Consider the following 18929-nt stretch of genomic DNA (forward strand, 5'->3'; position numbering starts at 1 on the left):
TTTAATTCAATTTTGTATAATTAATTATTTGTCTAAACTGGCAACCTCTCCAGGGTGTAGCCTGCCTCTCACCCGATCACCGCTGGGATAGGCTACAGCCCCCCAGCGACCAGAGCGACGGATTAAGCAGGTATAGAAAATGGATGGATGAATTATTTTTCTATAGTTGTTGTAATATATTTATAGGGGTACCCTAAAATCAAACGCATTTGACAGGTGACCTTTGACCTCCGTTCGATCAATCACAACTTGACAGGTGACCTTTAGATGACCGAGTATGTTAGGAGGGGGAAGAGGGGAGGGGTTAGGGGAGGGATTAGGGAGGTTACAGCTAGGTCAGTTGAGAGAAATATATCTGTTGAGTGTATAAATGAAAGAATGGTTGTTTTAGGAGAGAATAGGAAAGGTTGTTTTAGGAAAGAAGCTGTCAATATTTTGGCAGCTTCAGAGATTCTCTCCCTGTAATGTGACTTGGGTGTTGCTTATCTGATAAAAGTCCGGGGAATCCTCCTATGATGAGGTTTACATGTGGCTAAACAAACTGACCAACTCCTCTTGTGAAGGGGGGGAGAACAGGTGGTTTTGAGTCCCAAAAGTCCTCCGTTGGTTTACTTCAAGTGAAGCTGGAGTGAATGATCTAATGAACTAATTATAGGAAGGGAGTGGAGTAAGGGTGAAGAGAAAAAAAACAAACAGTTGAAATTAAATTACTTCCTTCAGAAAGGTAAACAAGGTAAAACATAAATCTTTATTCAGACAGGATAAAAATGGTGCTGACCACTTACTCTCAGGATTCCTCGAGAGAAGATCAAGACCATGGCCTCTGATACGCAAAGGTTTCCTTTAAACTTTTTACTTTGAATACAGTAGAAGTTATAGTAAAAGAAAACGAGAGTTGAAATCCACAGACTTCCATGAAATGATTCTGAGGACATCTCAGGATTGTTCAACAGCAAGTAAACAGCCTTAATAATAAACATGTACTATATATATATATATATATATATATGTACACTACTGTTCAAAAATACAATTTTGTGTTGTCCATTAAAACTCACACTTTTATTTATCAAATGAGTTGCAAAATTAATAGAAAATATAGTCAATATTTGACAAGCTTAGAAATAATGTTTTTTATTTGAAATATTCATTTTGTTCTTCAAACTTTGCTTTCGTCAAAGAATGCTCTATTTGCAGCAATTACAGCATTGCAGACCTTTGGCATTCTAGCTGTTAATTTGTTGAGCTAATCTGTAGAAATGTAGACAATTAGCAAACACAATGTACCATTAGAAGACTGGAGAGATAGTTGCTGGAAATGGGCCTCTATACACCTATGTAGATATTTCATTAAAAAAACAGACGTTTCCACCTAGAATAGTCATTTACCACATTAGCAATGTATAGAGTATTTCTGATTAATTTAATGATATCTTCATTGAAAAAAAAACAGTGCTTTTCTTTGAAAAACAAGGAAATTTGTTGACCCCAAACTTTTGAACGGTAGTGTATGAATACTTATATTCCATCATGACACATTTCTAACTGTTATTCTTCAGAACCCATTGCAGAGGAGTTTTGTTTTAGCACAATCACACTACAGTACTGTTTCTTAAAATTTCAAAAACCTTATCTGACATACGAAGTGATTTGATAAAAGAACAACAATTATAGATATTTACAGATTTGATTAGTGCTGCAAAGGTAAGCTGTCAGTTAGGGTCACAGTGTTTGTCTAAAAAGTTTGCTTATTATCATTATATAAAAGTCACAGCCAGAGAGGCCATTTCATATCAAAACTTCACAAGGAGAAGTTCGGAGACAAAAGAACTGTGTTTTAAGAAGGAATGTTGTCTCCCCACTGATCGTTATCTTTATAGCTCCCCAAATAAGGAGATACCTCCAAACTCAGGAGATATACCAGACCTGGGCACATAGAGGATTGTATGTATGTGTGTGTGTGTTACCAAATAAAAGAGCAAAGGAGGCAACCACTCGCTGGAGAACTCTTGCGAAGCTGCAGAGAGAAGGTTTGTGTGTTGTTCTCCCCTTGCAAGTAAAATACTGAGGCCTCTGAGGGATTTCTTGGTTTCATGCCGTTGTCGGTGAGTGAATTTTTCTAACAGTGTTCCCTTTACACTTCAACTTTCTTTTCTCTTTATCGTGTGTGTTTATGGGCCACAACATCACAGAACAGTGTGTGCATGACTGTGTGTGTGTTGGTGGCATGCTTACCCCCAGCTGCCTTGTTGTGAAAGACTGCAGACATCCCATGGTCTAGGAGACAAGACAACTACAAGTTGGAAAGGTCTTGAGCAAACATGCCAAAAAATATAGAAAGATTCAGTTGAATAAGACACTGATATCATCAGCATTCTCACTGCTCTTTCGCAGGAACAGCTTTTTCTAGTTTAGTTATTTTTTCAACATCTTAGTTCTTCTGTACTTTTTTGTCATTTAACTCCTTCCGCATACTTTCACCTATTTAATCAATTTTGGTTTCAAAACGTTCAGCTCTTTCAGGAGATTGTGGCTTTAATATTTGGTGTTTCTAACTTTTATACTTTTTGAAATATTTAACATTTTATTCAAATTCTATGCAAAATTTCAAATTTCAACTCTTTCTCCTCTTTTCAACCAAAGTACTTCTACATACTTTCAGCTAGAGATACCTTTCAAATTTTAAACGGTTCACAAGACATTCAGCTATTACCAAATGGTTCAGCTTTCTCAAATATTAAGCCAATTTTGAAATATGTCAGCTTCAAAAACTTGAAAAATACTTCTGCATTTTTCGTCTCTTTCATCAAATCTTCCATTTTTCCAATAGGTTTGAGTAATTCCACTATTGTTATTTCAACTTCGAATTACTTCAACCAAGACTTCAGCAACTGGTTTTTCAGCAATTGAAAGTTTTTCTGCCTTTTTAGCTTTGTCAGCTATCCCCATTCATTTCATCAGCATTCTCACTGCTGTTTCGAACAGCTTTTTTGTAGTTATCTTTTTCTTTAAATATGTCATTGTAATTGTAATTCCTCTATATTAAGTGTAGCTTACAGAAAATGTCTTTTCTAAACCAACTCCACCCTCATGGACTGAGGATAGCTTCGCGATTTCTTTAACTGCTCAGCTGTTGTGTATCTAGGGCTGTGCATGGAGTTGATTTACAACTGATCTTGACAGACCACCAAGAAACAGTATAAAGAAACCTGAGCTTTTTGAGAATGGAACTAGTGTAGATGTAGTTGATGATGTTCTGTTAACAGTGTACTAGAAGATACCATTTGACATTTAAACTGATCACTTTTGTAGTCTACTCTACGCAGCTTTGGCTAATACAGACTGACACAGAGTCTGTCCTTCATTCATGAACACATTAGTCATTTGAATCAACCTCTTCAACTATTTCAGGAAAAGAATAAAGTGTTAGAACCCTTGTTTAATTGCCGGACATTGGCTTGAGTGCTGGATATGAGGCTATAGACCCTCAACAACACCATGTTGTTGTTTTTTTATGTTTTTTTGTCCTGACCATCTTCTTTCTGAGAAAATTCCATCTGAGGGACTGCTATTGGTTTAAATTTCTATACCGATATTGCTTGTTAACAACAGCAAAATCATTTTATATCCTAGCACTCGTAAGAACATTTCCAGCTGGTCTCTTGAGATTACATATAATTAGCAAGCGACTTTTTAATCATTTTTTTTTGTATGTCATTTCTACGCATTTTAAGCTTTGTATCCTCTGACATTTTTAACACTATGTAAAATGGTAGGTTTAGGGTCAAAGAATAAGATATGGTGACATCTCTGAACAGGATGGCACATAATGACACATGAAACAAGAGGTGCAAAGTTGTCATGTGTTGCTTCACTTGTCCTGTCATAGCTATGCTATAATTGTAAGACCAGGCTAACAATTTCTGTGTAATTTCAATGCATTTCAAACTTCCAACATCATGTCACACCATGTTTAGTGTGGGTGTGGGGAGGTCAGATACTAAGAACAACGAGAAAAATTTGGATTCTTTCATCTTTATCTTAGCCGACCCTCAACACGTAAATTAACTGATTGATCCTTGTTGTTGGTCCCTCCAGATAGCAAATTGATATTCTTTATTGGAAAGTCTCCCTATGCCCAACTTCTGAAATAAATCTGTCATCCTTTTCATTGTTATTTTGGGGTGCATTTGGTGAACCAGCTAATTTTGTATCCAACGTATCTTTTAAATTGATGGAAAAAAAACAATAATAATAATAACAAAAAGTAAAACAAGATTGAAACACAGGATATTGTTGCCTTCATTTACACTGGATGGAATTTCCTTGGTGGTTGGATATACATTTTCTGTGTGAATCATTATTACCTTCGCATTATCCACCAAGCATGTGTTGAACTCTGCATGAGTACTAAATTAAAGATGTGAAAATTAATAATTAGATGCAAAATATTTAATATTGCGTGGCTAATTTAGACCTTTTGCCCCCTTTTAGTTCAATGTTAGAACATTTATTTTTTTAACACCTTTACTGCAGTTGCATGAGACACCTAAGCTACATATATATGTCTGGTTTTGATTGTCTGCAAACTATTGATTCTACAGAGTGGTATGTGTTGCCTGTCTCAATTGTCCTCACCCATCAACAATATTTTGTCTGCCAATTTCTTTATTTTTCCTCTTTTGTCCGTAGCTATTCCTGACTAGAACCAAATGTGTGCTGGTATTCTGTGCAAGGTAAACACATAGTTGTCTTAAATAATCCAAGGGGGGGAAATTAGGTTAAATAATCTTGCCAGCACCGTCAGTTCAAGTTGATTTAAGAACTACAAATCACTAGCACATAAGATGAAGGTTATTCATGTTCAACATATTTCACCAATCAAGCTTGAGAATAATGTCAGCTGTGGTCTGAAGGTTAAATTCAGGAACATTTTTTAGCATAAAAGGCGTTTGGTGGGCACGAAGTGTACAATTTATAAGGTCTTTATGCAGAACAAATCCATGGGGTTTTAATTTCAGCTTGATCAAATCTTGATCAAGACTTTTTTTATTTTAGCTAATCCTGAGTCCGCAGGAAATCAGTATTCTTTCTTCAGATCAAAGTGTCTACTCATAAAATCAAATAATTGTTCATGTTTGAATCTAACCTCAAAGTCACCTCAGTTGACGTTTTTGTGTTTTGATTTCAAATGAAGGATGGATTGAGCAGAGTCTGAAGTCTTCAAGGCTGAATAAAGTTCTTTAGGAAACCCACTTCTTAAACTCAGGCCTTGTTTGCTTGTTAACAGCTTAACTACAATCAGGCATTAAGTCGAATACAGGTCCAATATTTTGGAATGTTGCAATATTAACAATATTTTATCAGGAATATATCTGAACTGGCTTATTGAAACTTTGAAGAGCAGAGTCTAAATGTTATCCACGATCACCTTTGACTTATAACACTAAACACGTTTGTACAGTGCAGCATTCCACTTGTAAAATACTTTAAACTGGCACCGCTTAAGAGTAATTCATCAGAAAGTTGGCATTTTTTCTACAGTTCCAGGTTGGACAATTGCATTGCACCCCCTTAAAAGGCTTTGTGGAAAGATAACTCTTGACTACATTTCAATGTGTGCTGCAAACAGCTCACCAGTAACAGAAAATGTAGGATATGACTTGTACAAGGCTGTAACTACCATTGAGGACACCAAGGTCGTGTCTTCTGTATTTTTACATTTTTTTTGCTTAAATTGTGGTGATTTTATTTTTGGGGAGCCAAGAGTAGCGCGACTGTTTAATAAAACAGTGACTCAATTTGGGCATACATGCTGCGCGTCATCAACAACATGCACTGTCGCTATGGTAACTACCACTGCTGCCGTTAGTGAGTCAGTCAGTCACACCAGCAACACAGCACAGAGCAGATTGTGCGGGACAGGAAGTCGTGCGCAGAAACAAAATAAAATATCCGGTTAATTTTCAAAATAATAATAATAAATAATTTTCTGTGGTAACTTGCCCTTACTTCATGAGTCACCATAATGGTCCTTCAAAAAGCCTCAGAATGCCCCATTTTTACCTCAAATTTCAAAAGCTCCGCACTGCCCTCAAGGTTTTTTAAGATTTCTGACACATCTAAAAACATGATGTTGAAATGGCATATTGTTTTCATTTCTATCAGTTTAGTATCGGATCGAGTTTATATTCTTTGCTAAAGGGAAAACAGGATAGGGAGGAAAAGGCTGAGCCAAACCAAGCACATCTTTGGGCCAAGCAGCAAAAAGAGGAGCAGTGAAGAGAGAGATAGAGGGAGAGCAGGTACTATAAAAGGAAGAGACTATGCCAGAACTGTATACGTTTTAAAAGTCAGATGTATAATGCATGATATTTGAAGTATTGTGTAAGATTGTAATAGAAATGTGTTCAAAAACTGGCTTTCCTTAACAAGAGTGAACAGATTAGGCACTATCATCAACATAATAGTATAATAGGGCTTGGTATCTATTTAAATACTGATGGAAATATGAAGCATTTGTATATATTATCCCGCTGTCCCAAGACAGTTCATTCCTTTTATTCCTAATCCATGACTTGACGAAATTCATTCTCCAGTTATACAATGTAACTAATTTGCAAATCATTTAGGATGAGGGTGATGTTCTCTGATAACAAACAAAACAAATAAGCCCAAAAGTCATTATGATGTTGTTTTTGCTCCTTAAGACTCTGAAAATGGCCAGATTTATATAACGGAATTAAAATAATTCCCGGGGGAGCATGCCCCCGAAACTGGCTAGAAGTTCTGACTCATGACCTCAGTATTTTTTGGGCCCTGCATATGGCGCTGGACTTGTACAGCTAACTATCTGACACACATATCTAATATAAATGTATTACTGAAAATTCATGAGCTCTCAGAATAAAAGATGGAATCAAACATTTGTAGTTCTCAGGGTGACAGCTGAGAACCTCACCCTGCTGAAAAAGTGAACTACCATTATCTCTAATTATTTTTTTCTAAGCCTGTAGTTGCCGTGTACGCTGTTCTCATGAGAACATACTTAGTGCCTCTGTGACTAAACTGTTAATTCATGCAGGTGATGGTGATAATTTTCCCACTGTGGGAAAAAAAATTCAGAAGTTTATTAAATGCTGACTTTAACTTAATCATCTAATCACAAGGGAACGTCTGTCTCTTGATACATCGGATCACTTTGTGGGTAACTCGGTGCTCAGGTGTTGCATAAGTTTTGTTTGCTTTAGGAACATGTTGCACTCTGTTTGAAAAAAATCTTTTGACTGTAGTTTATTCCTTTGCATATTGTTAGGTTTTTACATCTTTTTTTTGTTTGTTTGTTTTGTTTTTTCACTTAAATAATTCTTAATATCAACTCTAAACAATCCAAGGAGATTGACTTCAGGTTTGTTGCACAACAGTCATTGTCACTCATGAAAATTCCTCCCACTGCTGCAGCACAATGAACAAATTAGTTTTTTTAAAACTTTTATTTTCTCTGGGCTAGTTAATAAGTGTGCAGACTCCTATTTAGAAGTAGGCCAACAAATCTGTCTGGTCTAATATTGACTCTCAGATGAAGTTGTCCCTTTAACACAAAGGAAACTGCCTGCAGTCCTGAAAACTTAATTGTTTGTCTTTGGCTGTGTGTGATTACCTTCATTAATAACAACTTGAAATGAAAACAGCAGATCACATTGAATATAGCTAATTAAATGCTGAGTAAGTAATAAGGATAAGTAACAAGGCTCCTGAAATGTCCTTTACAGTGGTCAACTGAAGGTAAATAAATCTTTTAACAGCAAAGTAACATAAAGTGTGAGGGGCAACAAAAGCCAGCTTATTGAATTATTCTTGCCCGTAGCAGATGCAAAAATACAGCTGGTGTGAGATTACATTATCAGTTCTCTGTGCATATGAACCTGTTTCAGGAGTTTTCTTGAATAATCTTTCTTGACATTTTTGCATACCTTGATTTCTGTAAGAAACAGGGTAGAAATTATCACATTGTTCTGTCAAATCAGTGTCTTTTTTTTTTTACAATGTTCCTTATCTCTAAAAATTAGTTGGACATTAAAAAAAGAAAAAGAAAAGTAGGCGTACTCCCAGTGTCTTATTCAACTGAATGTTTCTATATTGTTTGGCATGTTTGTTCGAGACCTTTCCAACTTGTGGTTTTCTTGTCTCCTAGACCATGGGATGCCTGCAGTCTTTCACAACAGGGCCGCTGGAGGTGTGCATGCCACCAACACACACACAGTCATGCACACACTGTTCTGTGATGTCGTGGCTGATAAATACACACAATGAAGAGAAAAGAAAGTTGAAGTGTAAAGGGAACACTGTGACCCAATCTGACAGCTTACCTTCGCAGCACAAATCAAATCTGTAAGTATCTATAATTGTTGTTCTTTTATCAAATCACTTTGTATGTGAAAGGTTATTGAAATTTTAAGAAACAGTACTGTAATCCAATTGTGTTAAAACAAAATCCTCCAACTACGCTGCAATGGGTTCTGAAGAATAACAATTAGAAATGTGTCATGATGGAATATAAGTATACATACATATATACAGTATATTGTAGTGACTGCAATGTACATAATTCACCAGCATCTTCAAAAGCAGCATATTTCACATTCAATACTTAGTAATAATAAGTATAACTGTTTAGTGCCCTTGGCCTCTTTAAGTGGCTACGATGTTTGATGACATTTTGTGTTTGGTTTCGTCAACCATTTTGAATGAGTTATTACGTGTTCTGGAACTTGAATAAACAGCACAGTCAAGCGTGTGCATTCTGTGGAAAATCGCACCTTCCTGATCTTTTCAATTTCCCACACTGGTGACCACCAAGTTAGTCTGCCGGATGTATCCAGTAACACAACGACAGCAAACGCTGTTACCCTCAAGCCCCCCCGAATTCTGGGAATTATTGGCATCAGCATGGTTTGCCCAGACCAAAGCACAGTTCACCCTGAGAGACATCGCCGCGGACACCACAAAATACTATCATGTTGTGGCGGTCCTGGGTAACTTACAGAATGCTGGATCTCCTTGGTGACCATAACCCATCCTTTTTTTTTTTTTCAAATATTTTTATTGGTTTTATGAGATAGTGTAGCCAAATTATATATCGCTGGCACACAAGGCACCAACAATATATATTTATAGCGGACACACGTAGCGTGATGTGATAAGATATAAGGATTTATCCGAAAGTTCTCACTATCTGAATAAGCCTTATTTAACCTCGTTTTAGGACACCACCTTCAATCGAAGGAAAAAGACAGAATCTTCCGATTCTGGTATGTTAAATTAATAATCAATGATTAATTAATAACTAATAAATTCCAGTCTCATATAGTTGCTACTCGTGAATTCTCGTTTTGTTGGACTCACACATACATAAAGAACACATACACAAAAGCCGGTTGATTTTATATATGTATATATATGAACCATTTATCAAAATGATATGACCAAAGACATGAACCTTAAGACAACAGGAGAAATGCTTTGAATATGGATGATTATACAAGAAACACTTAGTGAATTGAAAAGAACTAAGGGGAGGGGGTGGATGGATACCAGAATCATTCAAATAGTCGAGCTTTGTTACTATTTGAATTCAAAGGCTATCAACTTTGGTTAGTTTATCATTTTAACAGCAAATTCTCTCGACACCCACCGCATACCGTCTGAAATGTAAGAACAGGGCAGATCTTATGGTTAGGTCAGCTCCGAACCACAGGTCATCGCCAGTGGGTCCCACTGGGTCTCTCTCGGTTCCACGTCTCGTGGCCTTCGTTGTGGTTGACTTTCAGGGACTTTCAGGGACTGGACCGGTCGCTTTCCTGCGCTGGAGAAGAAGCCTTCCTTCTGATAGCTTGAAGACGAGCGGGTGGTGTGTCTGAATTCACCGCAAATAATGATATAACTGTCCAAGGGTCGAGTTGGCTTTGGTTGCTGACCAACTCTGATGAGGTGAACTTAAATTCACCAAAGATTGACAAAAAGGTTGACAAGCTGAAAGCCGGCTCCTTTTTCTGATCAAAAATAGGTGAGGATGCTGTGGCAGCAGAGTTCAAAACGTGCTATAGAGAGAAGACAGGATGACGGACGAACAAAAACGCAAAAATGTATCTTTCTGCTACATTCTTCTCTTTCTGTCTTTGTTCGGACCTTCTTCTTCCATCTCATTTTCCTCTCCTGCCATTTTCAAAGACTCTCCGCCAGACTCTCATTCCATCAATTAGAGCTCTCTGTTCTTCATCTTCTCTACTGATCTGGACCTTCAATATTCTCTTTAAATATTCCGCCCATGTTCTATTCAAGAACTTATGCGAACTGGCAACAACTTATGCCATGACTGGGCAATAACTGACTTTTCCTCGCGGGTTCCGGAGTTTGATTCGCGGAGGCGGGGCATGACGTAGGCCTATGCTACACTTTCAGCCAATGGTATGCCTGAAACTGTTGTGACGTCGGCCTGGGCGTAAGGCGACCTGCAAGGAGGTTTGCGTCAAAGGAATTCGACTCCTGCATTCCTCCGTCTCGTAAACATTTGTTCAGAGGATTCTAAAACACCATAACATGTTAAGATATAAAGGGTAAAGATATAGCATAAACTTAGGATATAAAGACATCAAAAACAACATAATATAACATAACATGATGGTTATGAGTCTCAAAATTCAGATGGATATCTGTAGAGTTATGAAGTATGAATAACGAACCAAACAATGTTATTTTCCTGTGTTAAACACAGAATACAATAAGAAACAGCTGATTATTGGTTAATAGTTACATTATTCCATATAAATGTCACATGTCATATGCAAGTTGTTGATTAGTTTGGGTTTAACTATTCAGTACTATAAACCACTCGGGGGCAATGTGGCTCCATAAGCTGATTAGTAGTTTTCCAAAATAATAATATCTTCCGTATCATTCCATGTACGATCATGAAAAGGGTATTAAAATGCAGCTTGTGATATCACTGAGAACATGAAAGAACTTGTACAAAGATGCTAAGCACATTTAATACAGTTTCAAGATTCAGCTAAAAAGTTATTCTGGTGAGATCCTTTTGAGAGGTCCATGCAGCGACTGTCTCTGGCTTGAATCAGTCAGGGCAAACGGTCACCATTATTTACTTTGAACCATATAGAGTCGGAAGGGTCCTGTTCTGGTTTTCCCCAATACTCTCCTGAAAGGGTCCGTTGTTTGTTCAGCTTAGTTAGCACTAAGCTATTAATGCATTTATCTAAATTTATGGCACAGGTCTGTGGAAAGAGGGGCTGAGAAAACTCCCCCAAAATGCTTTTGTGGGCAAAGGTTGTTGTAAATTTCTCTTCTTTGATGTAGAAATCCCCCATCTGGTATTTCCACACTGACCATCCCCACAAAAGAATGTTGCAGTCATTTAAAATCTTAAGTTTGTATTAAATTCCACACTTGAGTTCGCTACAATAGTGATAAGAAAACAATCAACATAACACATCAAAATACATCCCGTACAATCTCTAGTCTTTGGTCCATTTCAGGAACAATGTCCTTAACAGAATATAAAAACTTCTACTGACCTTTTCCAACTTGAACTGAGATATACACAACACTAACAAAACACTCACACAACACTCGTAACAGTAGCCAGACAGAGAATAAGTAAATAAGTAGACATTAATGGATAACAACTGGTATGAAAATACCAACAGACAAATAAACAAAAGAGGAGGTAAAGGAAAAAATTTGAGAAATATAAATAAATTTTAAAAAAAAAGAAAAAAAGGGGGGGAGTAATACATATGAAAATAAATAACTTCATCTGTTCATTCACGTTCTGACTCAATATGTAAGGTGTCTATATGTCGAAGAAAAGGCTGTAGAAGGCCTGAAGAGAGCCTTTAAGGGAGAATCCGATTTTCTCAAGTTGGATACAACTAGGATTTCCTGTATCCATTTATTGTGTGTAGGGGGGGGGGGAGTGAGTCCATTTCAATAAAATAAGTCTCCTTGCCAGCACGGTGGTGAATGCTATGAATTGTTGTGAGGACTTAGGCAAAATGAGTCCAAGGGTAATTCCAAAAAAACCAACCGGGGGGTTGCTCTTTTCCGGGCCCACAGCGCAACCAGAGACCTTGCTTAAAGTATTGAAAATATTATTCCAGAATTTAGAGAGTTGGGGACATGTCTAAAACGAGTGTATGTAGTCTGCCGGTGAAAGTTTACACCTATTGCAAGCGTTTGTTCTGTCCAGATATATTTTAGCTAATTTGCCATTGGTGAGGTGACTCCTATGTAAAATCTTGCATTGTATAAGTTTATGTCTTGCACAGATAGAGGAGGTGTGAACGCGTCTGTACGCAGTATGCAATCCCATTGGTCATTGGAGTTTGGATTTAACTTGAATATTTTATCGTATAATATTGAGATGAGACATTTTTGATTTACATTAAGAAGGAGGACGGGGTCCATCTGGGATTCTGGGGGGCGATTCGGACAATGCAGAAATTGATTTTGAATAAAATGTCTGATCTGGAAAAAACTGAATAAATTGGAAGGGGGAGATTGAAAGTGTGTGATAGGTTTGCAAATGAAGGAAAGACACCATATATAGAGGCCGTTGGTAATTTCCCAAATCCACCCAAGGATTTGGGAAGCTGAAGAATGGACCTCCTGATGCGAACTCGTTTGCTACCCCATAAGAAAGAATGAATTAACTGCTCAAGATGCATAAAAAAGGATTTCAAAACAAATACAGGCACGTGTTGAAAAATATATAGAAATCGGGGAAGTACCATAATTTTTATCAGACTGACACGACCTATTAATGAAAGGGGGATATTAGACCACCTCACCATATCCAATTCAAGGTGTTCAATTAGTGGCTGAAAATTTTTAGCAAACAGATCAGAGAGGGTCTTTGTCACTGTAATGCCAAGATACTGTAGTCCTTGAGTTGTTTTTCTAAAGGGAAAAAGACCCAAGGGGATGGCCTCAGCCAGGGAGTTAATTGGTAGGTATTCACTTTTGTGTAAGTTGATCTTGAATCCTGATAGAACATTAAATTTTTCTAAAATTTACAGAATAGTCGGAAGGGAAGTGACTGGTTTGGCAACATACAGCAGGAGATCATCCGCATATAATGAAATTTTATAAGTGCAACCAAAACGAGAGATTCCCTCAAACTTGCCCTCATCACGGAGCCAGATGGCCAGGGGCTCAACAGCAAGAGCAAACAGGGATGGTGATGGTGGTGCCTGGTGCCTCGGGATAAAGGAAAGATGTCCGAATAAACACCATTTACATTAATTTTCGCTGCTGGAGATGTATAGAGAAGATTCATCCAATTTATGAAATTGGGGCAGAATCCGAATTTTTTGAGAATAAAACGTAAATATCCCCACTCCACACGGTCACACGCCTTTTCGGCATCCAATGAGAGAACAATTTCAACCGGGTCAGAATCAGAGGAAGAGGAGATGATATTCAATAATCTTCTGGTGTTAAAAAATGACTGCCATCCAAGAATAAAACCTGTCTGATCTGCATTTATCAGTACTGGCTTTCTGGATACGAAGGGCAAGAACTTTGGATAGGATTTTAAAATCAACATTTAATGAAGAGATTGGTCTGTCAGCCGGAAGAGGGTGGAATGCTCTCTCCAGGTCGGGAATGAGATCCTTCCCCAAGTGGAGGAGTTCAAGTATCTCGGGGTCTTGTTCACGAGTGAGGGACGAATGGAACGTGAGATTGACGGGCGGATCGGTGCGGCATCTGCAGTGAAGAAGGAGCTGAGCCAGAAGGCGAAGCTCTCTATTTACTGGTCAATCTATGTTCCCATCCTCACCTATGGTCGCAAGTTGTGGGTAGTGACCGAAAGAATGAGATCGCGAATACAAGCAGCCGAAATGGGTTTCCTCCGCACGGTGTCTGGGCTCTCCCTAAGAGATAGGGTGAGAAGCTCAGTCATCCGGGAGGGGCTCGGAGTAGAACCGCTGCTCCTCCGCATTGAGAGGAGTCAGATGAGGTGGCTCGGGCATCTGGTTAGGATGACCCCTGGACGCCGGGCACGTCCCACTGGGAGGAGACCCCGGGGAAGACCCAGGACACGTTGGAGAGACTATGTCTCTCGGCTGGCCTGGGAACACCTCGGGGTCCCCCCGGAAGAGCTGGAGGAAGTGGCCGGGAACAGGGACGTCTGGGTTTCTCTGTTAAAGCTGCTGCCCCCGCGACCCAACCCTCGGATAAGCGTCAGATGATGGATGGATGGATGGATGGATGGATGGTCTGTAGCTGCTACACTGAAGGGGGTCCTTCTCCTTTTTCAATAGCAGGAAGATTGATGCTTCTGAGAATGTAGAGGGCAGCCGTCCTCTCACAAACACATCATTAAATACTCTCTCTCTAAGGACAGCAGCTCAAATGTTCCAATGCCTTATGGATTCTGTGTTGCATGACCTGCCTTTTCTTTTTGTGTACTTGGACGATATCCTGGTGGCGAGCACTTCGAAATCTGAGCACCTGACACCTCCACCTGATTTTTGAACAGCTCAGCCGACATGGGCTGATTAACAGCCCTTCCAAGTGCCCGTTTGGCCTTTCCACCATTGATTTTTTGGGGCACAGAGTCACTAAGGCCGGTGCAGTTTCCCTACCATCAAAGGTGGCAGCAGTTGTACAGTTCACAGTCAAATCTCTGAAGGAGTTCCTGGGCATGGTGAATTTTTACCAATATTCCATTCCCCAAGCTGCTCAACAGATGCAACCTTTGTATGGGGCCTTGAAAGGTAGGAAGCCAAAACATGCCGTTGATTGGACACCAGACAGGGTTCAGGCTTTTGCTGGTACTAAAACATCCCTGGCAAACGCTACTATGTTGGCACACCCCTCACCCACAGCCTGTATCACAATCACCACAGATGCTTCCAACTACGCCGTTGGTGCTGTATATGAGCAGTGAGTGAGTGGTGCTTGGCAGCCGCTTCCTTTCTTCAGCCGACAGTTGTTTCCCAGTGAGCAGAAGTACAGCACCGTCGACTGGGATCTGCTTGGTCTTTATCTTGGGATCAGACAGGTTTTCAATGCCATTCATCGTCTCTCTCACCCGGGTGCGAAAACATCAGAGAGGCTGGTTGCAGCTAAGTTTGTCTGGCGCGGCCTCAAAAAGGATGTTAGGGAGTGGACAAACACCTGTCCTGAGTGCCAACGTGCCAAAGTACACAGCCATACCAAAGCCCCTTTTAGAACTGTTCCAAGTGCCAGAAAGGCGCTTTGATCAACTCATTGGCCAGAAGCTGTGCCACTTTCGTTAGCTACATCTGTGGAGGTGACACGGGCGTTTGTCAGGAACTGGGTTGGATGTTTTGCCACCCCTTCGGACATATCCTCTGACCGGGGTGTGCGGTTTACTTCTGCGCTTTGGAGTGCTGTGGCTAAAGGCCTGGGAGTGAAACTCCATTGCACGACCGCATATAACCCACAGGCTAACGGTCTCTGTGAGCGTTTCCATAGGTCAAAGAATGGAACTTGGCATCAGAACCGCACCAAAAGAAGACCTACAGTCTTCATCTGCAGAACTGGTTTATGGCCAACCACTGTGGGTTTCGGGGGATTTTTTCGCCAGCGCCACTGTCTCTTGGTCTGCGTCTCTTCAGCGGTCCACACTACACCAGACACCAGTCCCCATTTCCCATCACAGTTTTCCCCAGTCCCATGTCCCTCCTGGGCTTAAATTAGCCAACTATGTTTTCATTCGTCGCGATGCCCACAGTGGTAAGGGTTATCACTTCTGTGGAAAATCACACCTTCCTGGTCTTTTAAATTTCCCACAATATGTTAATTATTAAGGCTGTTTACTTGCTGTTGAACAATCCTGAGATGTCCTCAGAATCATTTCATGGAAGTCTGTGGATTTCAACTCTCGTTTTCTTTCCTAAAAGATTGTATACACACTTTTTTTTTTTTTACTATAACTTCTACTGTATTCAAAGTAAGAAGTTTAAAGGAAACCTTTGCGTATCAGAGGCCATGGTCTTGATCTTCTCTCGAGGAATCCTGAGAGTAAGTGGTCAGCACCATTTTTATCCTGTCTGAATAAAAATGTATGTTTTACCTCTTTTACCTCTACCTTTTTTAAGGAAGTCATTTAATTTCAACTGTTTGTTTGTTTGTTTTTTTTCTCTTCACCCTTACTCCACCCCCTTCCTATAATTCACTAGATTATTCACTCATGCTCATGAAGTAAAGCAACGGAGGATTTTTGGGACTTGAAACCACCTGTTCTCCCCCTTCACAAGAGGAGTTGGTCAGTTTGTTAAGCCACATGTAAACCTCAGCCGAAGAGGATTCCCCAAGACTTTTATCAGATAAGCAACACCCAAGTCACCATACAGGGAGAGAAGCTGAAGCTGCCAAAATATTGACAGCTTCTTTCCTAAAACAACTTTTCCTATTCTGAAATGAATCATTCTTTCATTTATACACTCAACAGATATATTTCTCCCAACTGACCGAGCTGTAACCTCCTTAATCCCTCCCTAAACCCTCCCCTCTAACTCCTCCTCTTTTCCCCCTCCTAACATACTCGGTCATCTAAAGGTCATCTGTCAAACGAGATTGATTTTAGGGTACCCCTATTAATATGTTGTATTAATTCAAATGTTTAAACTCAAATCAAAATGATAATACATGAACATTATTCTCAAAACTAGTTATGAGGCTACAAAAGAATCAAAGAAGAAGTAAGAGTAGAGTACAGAGCAATGGTAAACATACACAGACCCGACAAGATCTGTTTCATCGCTTGCAGTTTAAATAGGGTCTTCAGTGATGTGGTTTATTAAAGTGAACAGACACACAAACTTACCTGCCCTCCAATGCCATCATATTGGCGGTGCAGCAGGACAAACATGGCTCTGACAAGTTCTGGATCTTCTATAACTGACTCCTGAGCCCACCGGACCATTGTATCCGAAATGAGCTGTTGTAGAGTGCCTACTTAGGCAGAAATAAATTAAATGAAGATGAGGATATGAGAGTAAGCTAAAAATCTAATTCATTATTTTGATTAACTTAATTTTATGAATTAAATGAAAAATACTTTATTCAACCCAAAGGGAAATTATATGTTATGTTGTCTTTTGTGTTGATACGATTTTGCTTTAAAAAAAACTTTTACTCATTGCTGAAAATCAAGAGTAAACCAGAGCACTAATTCTAGCTGGAGTCTGTGATGCTAAAAATATATTTTCTATTAATCAAATTCATCATTGCAAAAATTAAGACAGAGAAAAGACAACTAACATTATATTTTGCTTCAAAGCACTGTAGCAGAAGAACAATGTCTGTTTTATACATGTGGCTTCACACAAAGAGCTTACTGGGTTTCCTGTCCTTTTTCTCTTTTGGCAGACTGCCAATCTTTTTCTTAAGATAGGACACTTTCTCCACCAGTGACATGAGCCGCCCTCGTATGGTGAAGTCATTATCACCATCTATGCCTCTCTCCTCATCCAACTCTATACTTGAAAAAATGAAGAAATTAGTAAATATGGCAAGTATTGAATTTATTAATATACAATATAAAGATGTCTTTTAACTTTTTGTTTCTGTCTCTCTCAGTCATTGCAGTAAATAAAACTATTAGTATATAGTTACAAAACAGACCACAATGTCTCATCAGATCTTCATGGAAATCTAGAAGCTGTTCCCGAATGTATTCAGGACAGGGACACTCCTGCTTGTCATCCTTAAAGTTCAGGAGCATGTTGATCTGCAGAAAAACACAAAGAAGTATTACACAAATGCCCTTTGCATTTTTCCTCCTATTTATTTCCCCATGTCCATTTATTTCCATGTCTCTGTTTTTACAGTTCTGTATGCATTTTTGCTTTACAATACGAATGAGGGAGCGGTCTTTCTGACGATATCATGGGCTTAGCTTTTCACCCATTGGTTGATTATCAGGCTGCAGGGGTCATGTCTCAGAAGATTGAAAAAAACTGTACTTACGTTACCAAAGCTACAATAAAGATGGGTCGTTATTTCAACAGACCCACACAAATTGTGTTCTCAGTGATTGACTGGTCTGCTTAAAACATAGTAATTGTTATAAAGTATGAACAAAAATGTAGACTACGGGACTAACTGCATTTAGACCGTTGTTCTGATTGCATGTTAAACTAGCCGCTAATGCTAACAGTACTTCCAGTGTGGCTTTCTAAAAAAAAAAAGAATATACCGTATTTTCCTTACCATAAGGCGCACCTAAAAGCCTTAAATTTTCACAAAAAACGGTCATGCGCCATCCAAAATGTGTCACGGATACCACCATTTTGAATTTACCGCGGGGAGCGCCGAGCATTCATCGGGGCATTGAGCCCCCTCCACATCACTCACCGCTGGCCCTTCGCGCCGCTGACCGGCACGTTCACTTTTGCCACACCTCTTCGTTCTCGTACATTGGAAAAGAATGGCAACTGGCCACTTCTGTCGCTCGCTTTGCGTTCGGTATGAATCCAGGGTTAGGCGGATCCCAGCCATTCACTCTTAATGGGGCAAAGACTGCATCGAGCTCGTACTTAGCGATTGAATCATGTCATCATTAAAGCTTTTGCCCATGTCCCAGTGAGTGCCTGTTCTTCAGTCTGAGATGGGTGATGCAGACCGATGTGCAGTTTATAAGTGTAAAAACAACCAACGATGTTGTCCTTGAACGTCGGCCCATTTCCCGCTGACACAGGGACTTAATACATACAGTATGTGTGCTGGCAGCGATAAACCAATCAGAGAACATTATCAAATACGTACTCCTTATAATCAGGTGCGCCTTATGTATGGGTTAAGTACAGAAATGGACCCCATACTTGAGGGTGTGCTTTATAATCAGGTGAGCCTTATAGTGCAGCAAATACGGTATA

The 18929-nt window shown here is 39.3% G+C and overlaps 1 protein-coding gene across 8 annotated transcripts in view; it reads right to left on the bottom strand.

Annotated features, from left to right (window-relative positions):
- ryr2a (ryanodine receptor 2a (cardiac)) overlaps positions 1-18929 on the bottom strand; it is a 388615-nt gene that overhangs the window by 161791 nt on the left and 207895 nt on the right. For 4 of the 8 annotated variants that reach the window (XM_072372753.1, XM_072372754.1, XM_072372749.1 and 1 more), the window contains exons 41-43: positions 17677-17782; positions 17391-17528; positions 16877-17004 (exon numbers count right to left, since the gene is read on the bottom strand). In XM_072372753.1, the coding sequence (XP_072228854.1) occupies positions 16877-17004; positions 17391-17528; positions 17677-17782 (372 nt within the window). Of the gene's footprint in view, positions 1-16876; positions 17008-17390; positions 17529-17676; positions 17783-18929 lie in introns of all 8 variants that reach the window. The other 4 variants (XM_072372750.1, XM_072372751.1, XM_072372752.1 and 1 more) reach the window with 1 other exon arrangement.

This window comes from Leuresthes tenuis, unplaced genomic scaffold (assembly GCF_036924035.1).
Source record: "Leuresthes tenuis unplaced genomic scaffold, fLeuTen1.0.hap1 SCAF_20, whole genome shotgun sequence".
NCBI classification, from domain to species: domain Eukaryota; kingdom Metazoa; phylum Chordata; class Actinopteri; order Atheriniformes; family Atherinopsidae; genus Leuresthes; species Leuresthes tenuis.